The 17,144-nt window shown below is 40.6% G+C and overlaps 1 protein-coding gene across 1 annotated transcript in view; it reads left to right on the top strand.

The window, feature by feature from the left end:
- DNER (delta/notch like EGF repeat containing) overlaps positions 1-17,144 on the top strand; it is a 91,556-nt gene that overhangs the window by 54,260 nt on the left and 20,152 nt on the right. The window contains exons 5-8 of the mRNA XM_068145211.1: positions 2,061-2,206; positions 9,838-9,991; positions 12,329-12,442; positions 16,800-17,024. Coding sequence (XP_068001312.1) covers positions 2,061-2,206; positions 9,838-9,991; positions 12,329-12,442; positions 16,800-17,024 — 639 coding nt within the window. The remainder of the gene's footprint in view (positions 1-2,060; positions 2,207-9,837; positions 9,992-12,328; positions 12,443-16,799; positions 17,025-17,144) is intronic.

The raw sequence follows: 17,144 nt of genomic DNA, 5'->3' as shown, positions 1-17,144 counted from the left end.
TGTCCAAGAATCTTGTGGACATGGCTCTTTTGGACATGGTTTAATGGCCATGGTGGCTTTAGGTTAACTGTTGGACTCGATCTTTGAGGTCTTTTCCACATGAAACAATTCTATCATTTTATGATTCAGAGTGTTTCATGCAACTTTGCTTTATAACTGTTTATTACCAATACTATCTTGTACTGTTGGGTTTTTTGTTTGTTTGTTTCTGGTTTGCAATTGTGCTATCTCCATTCTATAATGCAAGAAGCTAGGCTGCGTCTTTGAAGTGTTAGGTTATAAATGGATTCCAGAATGTAATAAAGTGGGAAGTATGAGAAGGAACATGTATGCATACATGTCCTTCATCTGTTCACTGTTACAGAACTTTTGCAGGATTATGCTTTTAAAATGTATCTTAGAAGCCTGCCTACATTAAGAATAGTGAAGTCAAATTGGAGTTTGACAATTTCAGGAAGGATCTTTGGCAGTTTTTTATGTACATATTCTCTGTACAATATATACAGTAGACCAAACTCTCACTTTTTATGTCACTGCACATTCATTCTGCCACAAGGTCCCAGAACAAAACAACTAATTGATCACACACATGGAAGGGCTATAACTGGTAGTCTAATCACTGTGGTGGAACAACCCAGTACAAGTGAAATATAGGAGGAGCAGGGTATATTTATTTTGATATGACTGCTGACTTAATTTTATGTGTCATGGGTTGTATGTGTACCTCATTTTATCTTTTCTGATGTCTTCTGTTTTATTTTCCAGCAAGGTCTGTTAGAAATATGTCTGATAGGGATGTTGTGCTGCAGTGTGTTTTAATAGCTACCAACCATTTTGCTAGTTCCGTGCAATTACCGATGCTATCCAGAGACTCATTAATTTTTCTCTTCCTTGTCAGGTGTTCCAAATGTCATGTTTTGTTCATCTATATCTGGTGTATGACCTTATGGAGTGATCAAATGAGACAACAATTGCAAATAGAAAGATGATTAGGGGACTAGAACATCTCCCTTATAAAGAAAGACTGAGAGAATCAATTATTTTTATTCTGGGAATGAAAAATCTGATGGACGTCTCATAAATGCTGATAAATACTTCAAGGATGTGTGTCAGGAGGATGGTGCCCAATGACAGGAAGGGGCAATGGGCACAAACTTGAACATAAGAAGTTCCATTTAAACATGAGGGGGAACTTCTTTAAGGGTGATGGAGCACTGGAACAGGATGCCCAGAGGGGTGGTGGAGTCTCCATTCTGGCGATATTCAAAAGCCTTCTGGATATGTTCCTGTGTGACTTTCTTTAGGTGAACCTGCCTTGGACTTGATGATCTCCAGAGGTCTCTTCCAACCCTTACCATTCTATGATACACAGATAAATGCTGTCAAATTGTGTATATTAAATACAGCCAAAAGGATTGTTTGCCTGTTACCTACCAGTGGAATGCAGTTTATGATCTGTGTGCTTTTGAGCTCTAATGCAAATTTTAGGCATTCATGTAAACTCCATTTCTCTTCTGAATTTGATTTCAGTATTTGTGGTCATTAAAAAAAACACAGGGAAATAAATTCTTAACTTGTCAAATGGTAGCAGGCAAAAACATGTACTTTTTTGAGACCTAGAAAATGACAGCAGATTAGGTTCTGAGTGTAAATTTGTTTTGCTAGTCTGACTTTTTTTTGTTAATCTAAATAGAATCATAGAATCATTAAGGTTGGAAAAGACCTCTGAGATCAAGTCCACCCTTCTACTTAACACCTCTGTGACCACTAGACCATGTCCCAAAGTGCCATGTACACAAGTATTTTTGAACATCTCTGGGAATGGTGACTCCACCACCTCCCAGGCAGTCTGTTCCAGTGCCTCACCAGGATAGTGTTTGTTTCCAAACTGTGTTCTAATTAAATTTAGATAGGTGTGTATCAAATATGAGCAATGATGTTCTTAGCTGACAGTTACTTTTCAGTTCTGTTTTATTTCTTTGTCTAGTGGTGGAACATGAGGCTTGTATCAGCACATTTTCTCACCCAGTAAGAACTGGTTTTTGTTTTTTATTTTAAAGGCTTTTTGAATGATTCTGTGACTAAGTGCATTGTGGCTCTACGCTTGACCGTGACAGTGAAGGTCAGTACCTGCACACCTGTGGGAAGCCATCCAGATAACCTCCCGTGTTCAGCGAGAGGAAAATGCATCACCAAACCAGATGAGGTAAGGTGGACTTACCAAGACCCTCCTATAGTGTGGAAATTCCATGATATAATATAAATGCAGTTTGAATTGTTCTTGGTCCAAGGCATGTGCCTGCCTTGCTCCTGTGTAAGTGTCTTCTAAAGCTCACAGATGTTACTAACAAGTGACAATATATTTATTTACTATTTGTGAAAATCAAGCATTCTAAGGAAGTAACTGATAGGAAGTGCAAATGTTCATACCTTGCCCTGGCAACAAAGTAAGTTACTCATATCAGTTCTAAGAGAATGTGTCTCGTGTCTTACTATCGCTGCTCAAGTGTTTCTTTGAGATGAGGACCATGCAGTGAGCACTTGGGATCCCCAGTCTCCAGATCAGTGTATTACAGTTTAAGTCTTCAAGCTTTTGTTTTTAGCTGTGATTTGTTCTAGTAATTCTCTCTCCACATCTCAATAGCTGCTCACTCAGAACCACTGATCAGTGCAACGGAATTGTACTGAGAAGAAACAGAATGGCACAGTCTGGTGTTGTTAGGAAACCCTTCTACAGCTTTCTCCTGTACACTAAGAGATTACAACAGTGACAGTGATTCCCCTGGCCACTCTGAATTTTTTTGTGCCATCTGCTAACATGAGACAATAAGAACCAAATATGGCCAATCTGCAGCCTGTATAGTGCTTTTACAAAACCATACTTGCCTTCTGTGGAGGACACCTGCTGTTCTTTTTTACCTTCTACGTGTGTTCAGTTTATTTTGTGGGTGAAAAGGCACAGCACAAATATATGCAATTAAATCTTTGCTTTTATTGACATTCTTTTGGGAGATAAAAGCAATAGTAACTGTCGAGTAAATATTAACAGCTGTGAGCCTGCTCTGAGCACAGAAAATTTGGCTTATTTAGGGAATTCACTGTTGGTTCATTTGCCACCATTTTCTGACTGAAATTCTCAATAAGCACATTTGATAGAAAAATGACATTTTGAATTGTAACAGCAATAATTAAATAGCTACAGTCCTCTATATATGCACATCAGCCCTAATGCCCAGAATGATTTGGTACCTGGTTTTGTTTCTCAAAAAGGAGAGTTTGAAATGCTTGAGGTAACGTGTGAAAACAGCTATTGTGAGATGTGTCTAGAGGGAAGTGCTGCTCTACCCTACCAGCTGGCTGGTACCCAAATAGTTTGTTTATTCAGATGCAGTGTCCTGTTTTAGCCAGTTTAGATTTTCTGACTTACTCAATTCAATGTTTTTGTTTTATAAATTCAGCATCTCAAATTTGATTTGTGTAAATATGTCCAAAAGTTCTCTATATAGCAGCATATCAAAACACATTCTCTTTCCATTATTTTTTTGAATTAAAGCCTTTGAAAAGTAGTATTTTCTATTTTTTCATGCCTTTTTTTGGGGGGGGTGTCAATTTTTATGACTCAATAATTTCTTTCTCTGATTGTGTGTCATATGTGACAAAATAAAAGTAAATCACTTTCTTCATCTGTGCAGAAACATGAATGCTTTTCTGCATTAAGGAGAATGCATATATGGCCTTGAGTGGTTATCCATGTTTTATAAACCTTTGAGACAATAAAATAGTAATAAAATCAAATAGTCTTCCAAAAGACTGACAGATTTGCTTCTTGTCACTTAGAAAAAGAGCAGTCAGTGTATGTACGTTCTCACCTGTGCTCCTGGTACTGGAAGCTTTATGTGTTAAAACTGGCATAGATCAGATTAGTCAAACAGCACCTGCCCTTCATAAACCTCTGCCAGCTCCTTCAGTACCCTTGGGTGGATCTCTTCCGGTCCCGTAGACAGATTGTGTTGGAATTCTTAGTGACTTTAATACAAGCATTATGGCAGTGTGTAGCTGCTTCTCAACTTTGTTTTCTTCAAATATGCTAGTATCTGCCATGTACTTGGAAGAAAAATGAATAGTATCATTTGGGAAATGTGAAGTTGACATGCCTAATCAGAATGCTGACACCTTCTCTACAGAATAACTTGTCTGCATCTCAGAATGGTTATCTGTTGTTAAGCAGTTCACTTTGAAGTGTTTGGTGCTCTTCCTACTTTCCAAACCCATTTTGTTAACTGCGCTTTGTGGTGAGCTGATCCCTATATCACACTCACAGAGAGACATCAATACTGTCTGACATTTCTTCCTGCTTAATAATATTGTTTAGGCAATGACTGATTGTTACATTGTTTAAATATATTAATACTTGGATTATAATAATCAGTTCCATTGCTCTGAAATGAGATTTTTGGTTCAGGCAGAGCCATGCATTGGCATTGGAACAGGCTGCTCAGGAAGGTGGTGGAGTCACCATCCCTGGAGATGTTCAAGAAATGAGTAGATGTGGCAATTTGGGACATGGTCTAGTGGTCATGGAGATGTTGGATAGAAGGTAGGACTTGATCTTAGAGGTCTTTTCCAACCTTAATGATTCTATGATTCTCTGCTGTTTGTGCCTGTGTGGACAGCACAGATGCTCTCTTCCTCTCTGAGGACTGGTTCTTTGCATCCTACTCTCAGGTCTAGCTTAAAACAGCCATGGACTCATCTACCTAACAAACATTATGCCTCTTTGTTCTGACAGCCTGATGGGATGATATACTTCTTGGACCTCTTCCTTGGGGACTCTGGTCTCTTAGAATGGTATGGAATTTAGGTACAGCACCTGTATCTTTTGACATGTCCTACTCATGTCAATTTTAATTAAAAATGCCAATTTTTTCATAGTATTTTTTCTGGCTTTGTTCATCCAGAACAGGGCAGTTATTGAGACAGACAGAAACCTTGATTTTGAACTAAGTCTAAACTTGTTACTCCATTCCAAGAATGACAACCAATGCTTTAAGTCAGTGACATAGAATCATGGAATGGTTTTCACTGGAAGGGATCTTAAAGATCATCTGGTTTGAACTCCCCTGCCATGTGCAAGGACACCTTCCACTAGATCAGGTTGCTCAAGGCCTTGTCCAGTCTGGCCTTGAACATAACTTAGTATCAGTAAGAGAATAGATGTGAAGGATGCAGCAGGCAACATGTTTATGTGCTTTATTTATATGGGTCCTGATCCTATCCATGCACAATGGCACTGCCTGACTCCAATGAGATGAGATGTGAAGGACCACACTAATTTTGAACACTGGTCACTGTTGTCTTCAGGGACCAAAGTGATCCTTGATGTGTTTTTATATGGAAATGTGGAAATACTTACTGTGTATTTAATTAATTGCTTAGTTCTTAAGTAAAAGTGATTATCTGTTTCACTCTGGTAGTCGCTCTTCTGTGTAGCTCATATAAACTCTCTTTGAAGTAAATTACTGTGCTATGTGATTATAATAATGCTTGCCTGTCTTTCCTTTCTGTTGAATTACAGCCTTAATTGGAAACCTGTTATTGGTGATGTGTGAGATATGCAGAGAGAGTACTAGGCTTGGGTAAATACCAGGACATGTATAGACCTTATATTTAGCAGGCACTTCTGGCACTCCTGGTAAATAACATACTCACAGTTTTGAGGTTTGCAGATAAACAATATTAATCCTTGTTTAAATTCTACCAGTGTGTCATGGGTTGAGTTGAATCTGCTGCTGATATTCAATACCATGCTGCCAGCTTCAAAATAAAAGTTCTGGCTGGAGCAAAGTATTTATGAGGCTTGGAGTTCAGATTGTAACATGAGAGGCTTCCTCTTCTGGTTGCTGCTTTCGGTTTTGCAGGGTTTTGTGCCATTTGTGGCTGGGATTCTGTCCAATGGTATTTTTCTTTCTTTCCTATTTCCTTTTGTGTAATCTGATATGACTGCAATAGAGTAGTAAATTGTCTTTATCTCAACTAACAATTCTGTTTCCTGGGCCCTTTCTTCCCATCAGTGAGGAGGGGAGAGAGAGAAGGGGGTGTGAGAGTGAATTGTGTTGAACCAGGAGAGTCCATATTCATTCCGGTGCTGTGGGAATAGAGAAGAACGCAGTGCCGGTTGTGGCATACCACTTGGCTGCCTTTGAGTCCAGCTGGTATTGGCGCTCCAGCACGTCTGGCACAGTGTCACTCATTGCTGCTATAACCTCATTCAGGCCACAGTAGTCCACTGCCAGGTCTCCATTCACCATTTGATTTCTGCACTGGCCATACGAACTGCTGAAGGGTGAACAAGCTTTAGTGATCACCTCTTGGCTCTCCAGTTGTCCAATTACTTTAGGGATCAGGGAGTCGCTGCTGCTGCTATGTTGCTGCTGGTGCACTGTTGCAGTGGCAATTAGCACTTCCTGATCTTTAACATTTAGCAGCCCTACCACAAAAGGGTCCTCTGAGAGACTGAACAAAGCAGTCAGCTGTTTTCTTTCCTGTGTTCCTAAGGTGGCTGTACCAAACACCAACCAGTATCCTTTTGGATCCTTGAAATACCCTCTCCTAAGATAGTCTATATCAGGATGCACCGGGCCCCGTGGCCAGTCACAATGGAGTGTTTGTGCCATTCATTCCCAGTTTGGCTTGCTTCAACCTCTAACATGCTCAGCACCACAGCAAAGACACACAGGACCCCAGTATATTGGCCCCAGCTGCCCCAGGAAAGCAACTGTATCGGGGAGGGGGGTTTGGGTGGGGAGAGAACACCAACAAACCACCACAAACATATAAAACACTTTCTTAAAAAGCTCAAGCCTTAACTGAATTCTCTAGTTATCTTGCTTTTAGTTATCTCAACCCTTTTGTCTCCTGCCTCAAATAGATTGTCAGAGTTAAGACAGCTGCTTTTGAGCTGCACGCTGGGATGCCAAATATTGACTGTCCTGGGTTACCACAGCCTGCTCCCACACACCCCCACGCAGAAATATTTGTAAGGAAAATGAAATCTGGATTTTTCTGGGTAAAGGTTTTTATTTGTATGAAGATCACAATTTTCTTTTCTACTTAGGTGACAGGTATTTATTTTTAGGAAGCAAATATGAGTCAAAATAGAAGATACAACACTAACCTCATCTTTTTGCTTCTAGTTCCATGCCCATTCTGTACTATGTATTACAGTGTTGGTGCATTGGAATGCCTTCCAGCAGTAATGATCTGGCTTTGAAATGAGTGATGTTGCCATCTAGTGTTTAATGAACAAAGACAGACACTTGATCTAAGTGTATACTGCAGATGAGAATCATAGGATCATAGAATCATTAAAGTTGGAAAAGACTTCTAAGATCATCAAGTCCAACCTTCTACCCTGCACCTCCATGATCACTAGACAATGTCCCAGAGTGCCACACAGAATCATAGGATGGTTTCAGTTGGAAGGGTTCTCCAAACATCATGAAGTCCAACACCCTGTAGTGAGCAGGGACATCCTCCATTAGATCAGGTTGCCCAGACTCATGTCAAGCCTCACCTTGAGTATCTCCAAGGATCACCTCGCTGTCCTCCATGTGCCTTGTCAGAGCTTCTAAGAGAATCTGTTCCATGATCTTCCCAGGCACAGAGGTGAGGCTGACAGGTCCATAGTTCCCAGGGTCCTCCTTTCTGCCCTTTTAAAAATGGGTGTAATGTGTCCCTTGGAGAGTGGTCTGGAGTCTACATCAGCCAATTCTGTCAGCACTCTGGAATGCATCTCATCAGGTCCTACAGAGTTGTGTATGTTCAGGTTCTTCAGATGGTCATAAACCAAATCTTCACATACAGTGGGAAGGACTTCACTGCTCCTGTGCTTACCCTGTGGTTTTTTAACTGGGGAGATGTTAGGAGAGAGGTTGCCAGTGAAGACTGAAGAAAAAAAAAGTTGTTGAGAACCTCAGCCTTCTGCTCATCTGTTGATATTAATTCACACTACTTGCTTTGTGGGGGGTATGACATGGTTGTAGAAGCCCTTGTCAAGTTCAGCTCCACCTGTGCCTTCCTGACCTCATCCCTACACCATTGGGCAGCATCCCTATACTCTTCCCAGGATACCTGTCGCTGCTTTTACTTATTGTGCATCTCCTTTGTGATTTTTAGCTTGACCAGCAGGTCTCATCTCAGCCATGCTGGTCTCTTCCTTTCCTTGCTAGATTTCTTGCATGTGGGAATTGAGATCTCTTACCTTGTATGGAACAAGTTCTTAAAGATCTGCCAGCTCTGTTCTTCTCTGTATCTGGGGACCATTTCCCAGGGTGTCCTATTGACTAACTCCCTGAAGAGAGGAAAGCTGAAATTCAGGGTCCAGAATATGCTCCTTAACTGATTTGTGACCCTTAGTACTGTGAATTACAGAAGTGCATGATCACTGCAGTGCAGGCTGTCTGACATCCCGGATGAGTTCACCTGCACTGGTGAACAATAGATCCAATTTGCATCCCCTTGCCAGGAGTGTCTAGTTCTTGTTTCAAGGCACTCCACAAGCCCCCTGGATTGCCTTAATCTTGCTGTGTTGTTTCTCCAGCAATTGCCAGGGTGGTTGAAGTCCCCCAGCAGCTGGACAAGATCCTGTGAGTGCCATGCCTCCTGTATCCGGGGTAGGAATGCTTCATCAACGGGCTTATCTTGATTGGGAGGGCTGTCATAGACCCTGACCACAAGGTTCCCCTTGTTGCCTGGATCCCTTGATTCCTACCCATAAGCTTTCAATTTGCTCATAGCTTTTCTCTGGGGACAACTCTTCACATTAAATCCATTTCTTAACATAGAGAACAACCCCTCTATCCTTCCATCCCCCCCTGTTCCTTCTCAACAATTCTATCAATAACCACACTCTGGATTTCTCCCACCAGGTTTCAGTAATGGCCACTGGGTGTGTGTTCATGTAGAGGCACCTCAGCTGGGCAGCTGGCTGCATGACTTTCTTAGCAGAGCTTCCCTTGATTTCCTTGAGGAGTTTCTTTGCTGGTTTCTAATGCTGAAGCAGCCCCCAGTGAGTTAATCTTCTGCTTACCACAGGCAAGGCAAGCCTGATTTCCTCCCCCTTCACATCTAGTTTAAAGCCCTATCAATCTACTCATTTTTTGAACACTTCCAGGACAGTGACTCCATCACCTTCCTGGGCAGCCTGCTCCAAGGTCTGACCACTTTTGCAAGAAAGACATTTTTCCTAATAGCCAACCTATACCTTCCCTGGCCATTTCCTCTCATTCTGTCACCTGCTACTAGGGAGAAGAGACCAACCTCCACTTCACTGCAGCCTTCTTTCAGGAAGTTGTAGAGAACGGCGAGGCCTCCTCTCAGCCTCCTCTTCTCCACTTCCCTTAGATCCTCCTCACAAGACTCATTCTCCAGTCCCTCACCAGCTTTGTTACCCTTTTCTGGACATGCTCCAGCACCTCTATGTGTTTCCCATAGTGAGTGGCCTCAAACTTTGTTAAACCTACAGATTAGTTATTCCAGTCTACGATGCTAATACCTGGAATGGAATAAAAAATGCATAGAGCTTTGGATTTCATGGATGTGCTCCTGGTCTCCTCATCTATTAAAATCACTTGATGTCATAAAAAAATTTAGCTGAAGAGCTGATGCAAGTTTAGTATTTCAGAAAAGTAACTTTGTGCAGTTGTATTTATGGGAGCCACTGTTGTTTTGAACAAGAAAACAACAAAGCCATCTTTGTTCAGTAGGGTGTTCTATGAAAACATCATCTTTGATTGTGGAGTACCTACCCTGGGTTGTTTTTTTGTTTCTTTTTTTTAGGCAACTTTTTTCTGTGACTGTGAGGACGGGTATCAGGGTTCCCTGTGTGAAGAGTTTGATGCTTGTCATAGCCAGCCCTGTCAGAACAATGCAACCTGCAATGATGTAGCACAGAAACACAATGGGAACAACTTCACCTGCAGCTGCTCAGCTGGTAGGTTTTGCGTTGCGCTTTGAATAATGCATTTTTGGTTTAGCATTCAGGGCATACCTTTTGCAGAGCAGTGAACTGTGCAACTTCAGATACCAGGAAAGAAAGGAAATACATCCACCTAAGTGCAGTGTTTAAAAGGATGTAGAAGAATTTTCATCTGTGAAAAATGCCATTGAAAAGACACATCTGAACCATAAACTGAGTGAATTATTCATAACTAATAGAACTTTATCTTTATTTCCATTTTTTTAAATGGTAAATAAGGGTTTAACTACCATAACTGTACCCTACTCTGCTCTGGTGACACCTCACTTCGAGCACTGTGTCCAGCTCTGGGGCCCCCAACACAAGAAGAGCATGGACCTGATGGAGTGAGTCACCAGGAGTGCCACAAAAGATGATCAGAGAACTGGAGCATCTCTTGTACAAAGACTGGCAGAAAGAATTGGCGCTGTTCAGCCTGGAGAAGAGAAGGCTCTGAGAAAACCTTATAGCAGCCTTTCAGTATCTGAAGGGGGCCTACAGGAAGGCTGGGGAAGGACTGTTGAGAAGGGCTTGCAGTGATAGGACAAGGGGGAATGGTTTTGAACTACAACAGGGTAGATTTAGGCTGGATGTTAGGAGGAAGTTCTTTATAATGAGAGTGGTGAAATACTGGAACAGGTTGCCCAGAGATGTGGTTGAGGCCCTCTTGCTGGAGACAATCAAAGTCAGGCTGCATGAGGACCCTGAACACCCTGGTCTAGTTGAAGATGTCCATGCTGACTGCTGGGGGGTCGGACAAGAGGACTTTTTAGGGTCCCTTCCAGCCGTATACATTCTGTGTGATTCTATGTATATGGAAGTTTCAGAAACATTTGCATGTCAATAGTATGAAATTTCCCAAATGTTGCTAGCAGGAAGTGTTATGAACATAAGTGTCAGCACAAAATTAATGGGTATAATGATTCTTTATGTGCATCCCACCAGGAAATGGTATTTTTCCTTCCCCCCAGGGTGATTGCTTAGCACCTTTTAATTTTTAGCCTGTGCCACATTTGCTATGAAATTCTTCAATCATACTCTTTCAAATGCACAAATATGCCCTGTAGATAATAAGAAGATAGGACATAATTATTTTCCTAAAGCTAACAGAATATTATCTCTCAGTTTCCCCACAAGCTCTAGTGACAGTCACAAGATGTTAGATTCTCCTAGTAACCTTCAGAGCAGCACAATGATTTCTGCCTTTCTATGCCTACATTCTTTTGGATACACATTGAATTCCAGAGTCATTTTTAGCTTTCACAAACTTGGTAACAGTTGGAAGATGGAAATGTGTTTATGTGAGTTAAGTATATTCGGTGCTGTGTCATGATTCATAAAAATAGGGAGCTGAATGTGAGAACTTGAAAAAGTGTGAAGCTTCAAGATGAAGAAAAAACCTAGCTGATGTAGTCCTGCTGATTTTGTACATTTCATATTAAGACCAGTTAGAATTACAGAAAAGCAGTAGTTACCCCGTGTGACAAGTGCCTCAGTCTGGTCCACAGGATCTACCTCATGAGACCACAGTTCTGGTTTTCAATCTCATTATTTTTCTACAGTTTTGATGGTTTATGGGCAATGAGAGCAGATACAACATTCAACAGAATTTATTTTGCCAGGTTTTGTTTTGCAGGAAATAGGATCATAATTTGGCTCTCTATAGCACATAAAAGCAGTAAGAGGAAAGACTTATAGATCCTTTTCCACAGTAGTGCCCAACTTACTCTGGGTTTAACGATCTGTGTTGAGAACTGTTTTAAGGTGACACCAACAGATTCTAGCCTGCTCAGAAGACTTACCAATGCTAATTTTGATTGCATTAGAAATAACAATATAATCAAAGTAAGGTTTTCTTTGTCTTTACTCCTTCTCTTCCCTTCCCCCAGAAGTAGTGAATGACAGTCATTCAGCATATGCACAAATAAGTGATAACTTCATGTCTTGTTTAAAGTCTTGCTAAAGATTTGCCTTTGCTAAAGACTGGCCTCAGAAATTACTTCTGGTTTTGGTTATATGGGTGCTGATGAGGACCCAGCTCTAACCTCCATTATACTAGTGCTGTCAGAATGTTGCTGCTATTAAAACCCAATTGATATACATTTCTACTACTTGTGTTTCTCCAGTGAAGTATAAGTTCTAATTAAAAACCTCATTTTATAAGAAATTAGAAGACTGTCCTGGAAGCTATTTCTTTCTTTGATTAAGTTTATTCAAGAAATCTAACGGTACTGTCTGAATGACCTAGTAATACATTTAGTGCTAAACCCTTGTTTTCACTGCATTTTCTGAGTGTTGTGTGCTTGTTTGTAGGTTATACTGGAGAGCTGTGCCAGTCATTGATCGATCATTGTATCCCGCAGCCGTGCCAAAATGGGGGTACCTGCTCATCCAACATCAATGGATTCAGTTGTCAGTGCCCAGAAGGTAGACAGCAAAGACCTATCCAAGTAACTCATGCAAATTGCAGGGTGTACTTATCCAATTTTTCAGCTGTATTTATATATTTAACTACTTTTAAAATGCTGGCTTAGGCCAGGAAAAAACCCCAAAACATCCAGATAAGGAATCTTTGTATAATCAATAATATATGAAGTATGGTAGGAGCTAGGTGTTTCACTGTATCTCAGGAGACAGGGTGTGGTCTCATTTTTGTGTTGTCTAGTAAGGAAGTGAAAAAATTATCCCTCCTTTGTAGTATTTCCATATTTCTGCATGTGGGTCAGTTGACTAAAATGAGTGTAACAGCAATAATTCAAAACTAAAGGAATTATTTCAATCACCTAATCTACTAATGCCAATGAGCTGAGGAATTCAAGGGCTACAAAGATGATGAGGGGACTGGAACATCTCCCTTATGAGGAAAGACTGAGAGAATTGGGACTTTTTAGTCTGGATAAAAGAAGACTGAGGGGGAGTCTCTTAAATGCTTAGAAATATTTCAAGAGTGGGTGTCAGTCTTTTTTCAGGGGCACCCAGTGCCAGGACAAGGGGTAACAGGTACAAGTTTAAGTATAAGAAGTTCCATCTAAACAGGAGGAACTTCTCTAATTTAAGGGTGCTGGAGCACTCAGAGAGGCTGCCCAGAGAGGTGGTGGAGCCTCCATCTCTGGAGACATTCAGAAACAACCTGGATGTGTTCCTGTGCACCCTTCTCTAGGTGAACTTGCTTTGGCAGGGAGGTTGTGCTCAATGACGTCCAGAGACCCCATCCAACCCCTACCACTCTGTGATTCTGTGATAATTCAGATAGTTCATGGAAGGAAAAGGCTGATGTAACAAAATACATTGTCTAAATTTATTAATGACTGCCTTTCCAATGCCTCTTCTTCCTTCCTTTGAGGTATTATCTTCTCATAGAGGCATATTCGGAGAGCTTTGGTTTGAGTTTTGAAGAGATTTGGTTATTTTTGTAAATACAACAACGGGTAGTTAATTGAGAACTGCAGATGCAATAACTTGCAGATCTGCTATTTTTAGCATGTCCTCAAATTTTCCATTACAAAAACCTATCATACAGATTTCTAATTTAAGTCAGGTCTCTTGCTCTGCTGCTATTCTCCTACTGTGCTTATTGCTAATTGCTTGTTGAGAAGAGGCCTCCCTTTCTGTACTGCTAATTCAGCACAGTGGGGGGAAGGTAGCCAGGGAGCTGATGTATGTGGAACAAATGAAAGCCTGGAGACAGAATGTAGTTAGGCAGGAAAGGATAAGAGAATATGGAAAGCGTCATGAAGGCAAAAGAAAAAGTTGGCAGAAAAAGGAATGAGATGGAAAAAACAAGGAATGACCTTGAGATTGTGCATTTCTTCTACAAATGAGATCTGTGGTTCATAGGATAATTTACAGAAGGTAAAATCTGAGGCACAGAAATAGCCTGGATCAGATATGAATCTTATGAGGAAAAGCTGAGAGTCCTGGGGCTGTTTAGTCTGGAGAAGAGAAAATTGAGAGGAGGTCTTATTGCTTATAAATACCTGAGGGGTGGATGTCAAGAAGAAGGGGTCAGACAATAAACTGCTATCTGAAGTTGTTGCTTTACCTGTACTAAAAAAAGAAGCTCAAAAAACCCATAAATTGCCTGTGTTTTCTTGTAATACTTACCCCTGTATTTCAGATGTAAAGGTTTTGTAATCCTGACTCAGTCATTCACAGACTTTTTTCCCCCCACGTTTGTGTAATTCTTGCAAGCAAACTCCTTGTTCTACAGACTGTGTAAAATGTAGTTGAACAGTATCTTCAGAGAATATGTGATTTCCTTGATTTGTAGGTGGCTCTTCTGCTTTTAGGAGCCAAGTAATTAATATCCCACCACAGTGAGAAATCTGGCTTCTATCCAGAGCTTTTCTATCTGAAAACACTTTTCTGATCTAGTTTCTGTCACTGCTCTGGAGGTCTGTAGCATTATATAAAGAATCTCACCTGATTTAATACTTCTGTTCTTCTTGACAACTTGCCAAAAGGTGTGATCTGTTTAAGCACACATGGTGTATTGTGCTTTTTAGCAATATAAATATTTTCTAATACTGTCTTTCCCCTTTACCTTCTACATTATTCATCTGGTACATTTTTGCATTCAGATCTTTCAAGTCACCAGTGGTTTCTGAATTTCACTTCTGTCCCTATTACACCCTATTACTCTAGATGCAGGGTTGAGTTCACAAAATCACAGAATTATTGAGGCTGGAACAGACCTCTGAGATCATCAAGTCCAGCCTATGACCTAACACCATCACATAGACTGTGCCACTAAGTGCCACATCCAATCTCTCCTTAAACACTTCCAGGGATGGCGACTCCACTACCTCCCATTCCAGTGTTCCTTTCCATGAGGAAGTGCTTCCTAACATCCAACCTAAATGTTAGCTCTCTGAAGAACAGTTCAGGGGATATTTATCCACAGGTGAATAATGTAGATTTTTTTAATTATTGTTTTTCCTCCAACATTTGATTCTGTTTTCAGTCAGTACTTCTCTGAATTTGAGTTTGCAGTATTTGTTTTCAACAGTTTTACTGCTGAGGACCTAAATGTACACTTAAGAATGCTAAAATAATAGACCTTCAATTCACATGTGTAGCAGCTGATGCTTTTGAGTATTTTCAGATATCTAACAGAAGATTTAAATTTCCAGAATCAGCTAAACACATTTCACAGTGCAGTCAAAGATAGCACAAGGACAACATGTTTTAGTGTATTTTAAACCTGCATATGTTCTTGAAGTGCTTTGTCACTTGAAACATCAGCCATCTGCCAGCAAGCCCCTCTTTGTAGGGAAGTCTATTGCAAAGGTTGTAGTGAAGCAGCATTAGTGTCATCCTGTGACCTCAGGTCTCTTTGATCCTTTTTAAGCTGGTTTCAGAGTTAGTGTAGAGATTTTGCTGGACTCTTTGGCTGATCCCCTCCTGAGAGCAGTTAGAAGTCCTTGTAGATTCTTTTAAATCTGCCCAGAGTTTTATAATGACACTCCAGGCTTTTTTAATGTCAGCAAACCACTGCTGGAATTAAATACTTGATTTTATGATTTCTGTTCTTTTCAGTTTCTGATGGTTATGCAGATGGTTATGCATCTACAGGAGGGCTCCCTAATATAGGATTCCACAGAATCCGGTTGTAAGCTCTCTCTCTTCCATGTGTGCAGGTGGTCCTGACACAGCCCATGAAGCAATCTGAACCATAGGATAGCAAAATGGAGGGGACAGCAGGCTCTTGCCTGTTCTCTTGATGAGTTACCTTTGACTAATTTGTAAAAAGCTCAGTCTGTAGGTAGTTTATTTTATGGCACAGCGAACAGAACTAGCTACTTTTTAAGGTTCCTTCCAACCCCAACCATTCTGGCATCCTTTGATTCTGTGATTCTGCTAATGAGTATGTTCCTGTAAAAGATGTTCTTTAAATTACTGAAGCTCAAGTAAACTCATGTGCTGCTTTAGTACTTGTTGTCCTTAACATGCACATTTCACAGTAATGCTTATTTGCTTATTTTTTATTTGCTTATTTTTCCAGGCTATTCTACTTCTGCTTTTCTAGCCATAAAAATCCAGAAAGTGGATAAGCACTGTCGGTTTCAACAAATATTTTGGCATGATAGCATGATTCTACCTGAAACACCTTTTATCACATCATGTTAGTGGGTAAAATTAGGATTTAATATATACAGGAAGTTTTAGTAATTTTCATAGAATTAAAAAATAGGAATATAGACAGAGTACTGTGTCCAGTTTTGGGCACCACAGTATAAGAAAGACACTGATTTGCTGAAGTGAGTGTAGAGAAGAGCAATGAAGCTTGTGAAGGCTCTGGAGAGCAGATTTGATGAGGAGAGACTGAGGGAACTGGGGTTGTTTAGTCTGGAGAAGAGGAGGCTGAAGGTATACCTCATTGTTCTCTACAGCTACCTGAAAGGTGGTTGGAGTCAGGCCAGTGTTGGCCGGTGTCTTCTCCCAAGTAACTGACAAGACAAGAGGTAATGGCCTCAAGCTGTGCCAGGGAAAGTTTTGGTTGGATATTAGGAAGAATTCATTTACTTCAAGAATGGTCAGGCATTGGAACAGCTGCCCAGGGAGGTGGTGGAGTCATCATCCCTGGAGGTGTTCAAGAAACTAATGGGTATGGCACTCTGGGACATGGTCTAGTAGTCATGGAGCTGTTGGTTAGAAGGTTGGACTTGACGATATTAAAACCTTAAAGATTCTATAATATATCAATGGCTTACTTTTAACTTGCTTTAGTTATCAGAATTGTATGCATAGCAGAATGCTTATCAAAATCATTTATTTCTTTTAGGGTTTTTAGGAACCTCTTGTGAAGACAAAATAGACCCTTGTGCATCATCTCCCTGCCAGAACAATGGAACCTGTTACGCAGACAGACATGCCTTCTCCTGCAGTTGTAGTCCTGGATTTACAGGGCCTACATGTGGTCAGCTGATTGACTTCTGTGCTCTCAATCCTTGTGCACATGGCATTTGTCGCAGTGTTGGAACCAGCTACAGATGCCTCTGTATCCCTGGTTTGTACCAAGCAGTTATATGCTGTGTAAATCTTCTAATATTTTTACAGCTAGGTCCATTTGTAGTATAAAAGTACTTCCATTGTTTCATTTCAGTGTATTAAACATACAGAACAAATG

The sequence above is a fragment of the Melanerpes formicivorus genome, unplaced genomic scaffold (genome assembly GCF_026170545.1).
Source record: "Melanerpes formicivorus ecotype bairdi unplaced genomic scaffold, bMelFor1.0.p_v2 SCAF_12, whole genome shotgun sequence".
Classification (NCBI taxonomy): domain Eukaryota; kingdom Metazoa; phylum Chordata; class Aves; order Piciformes; family Picidae; genus Melanerpes; species Melanerpes formicivorus.
This window is presented reverse-complemented; position numbering and strand designations above follow the sequence as displayed.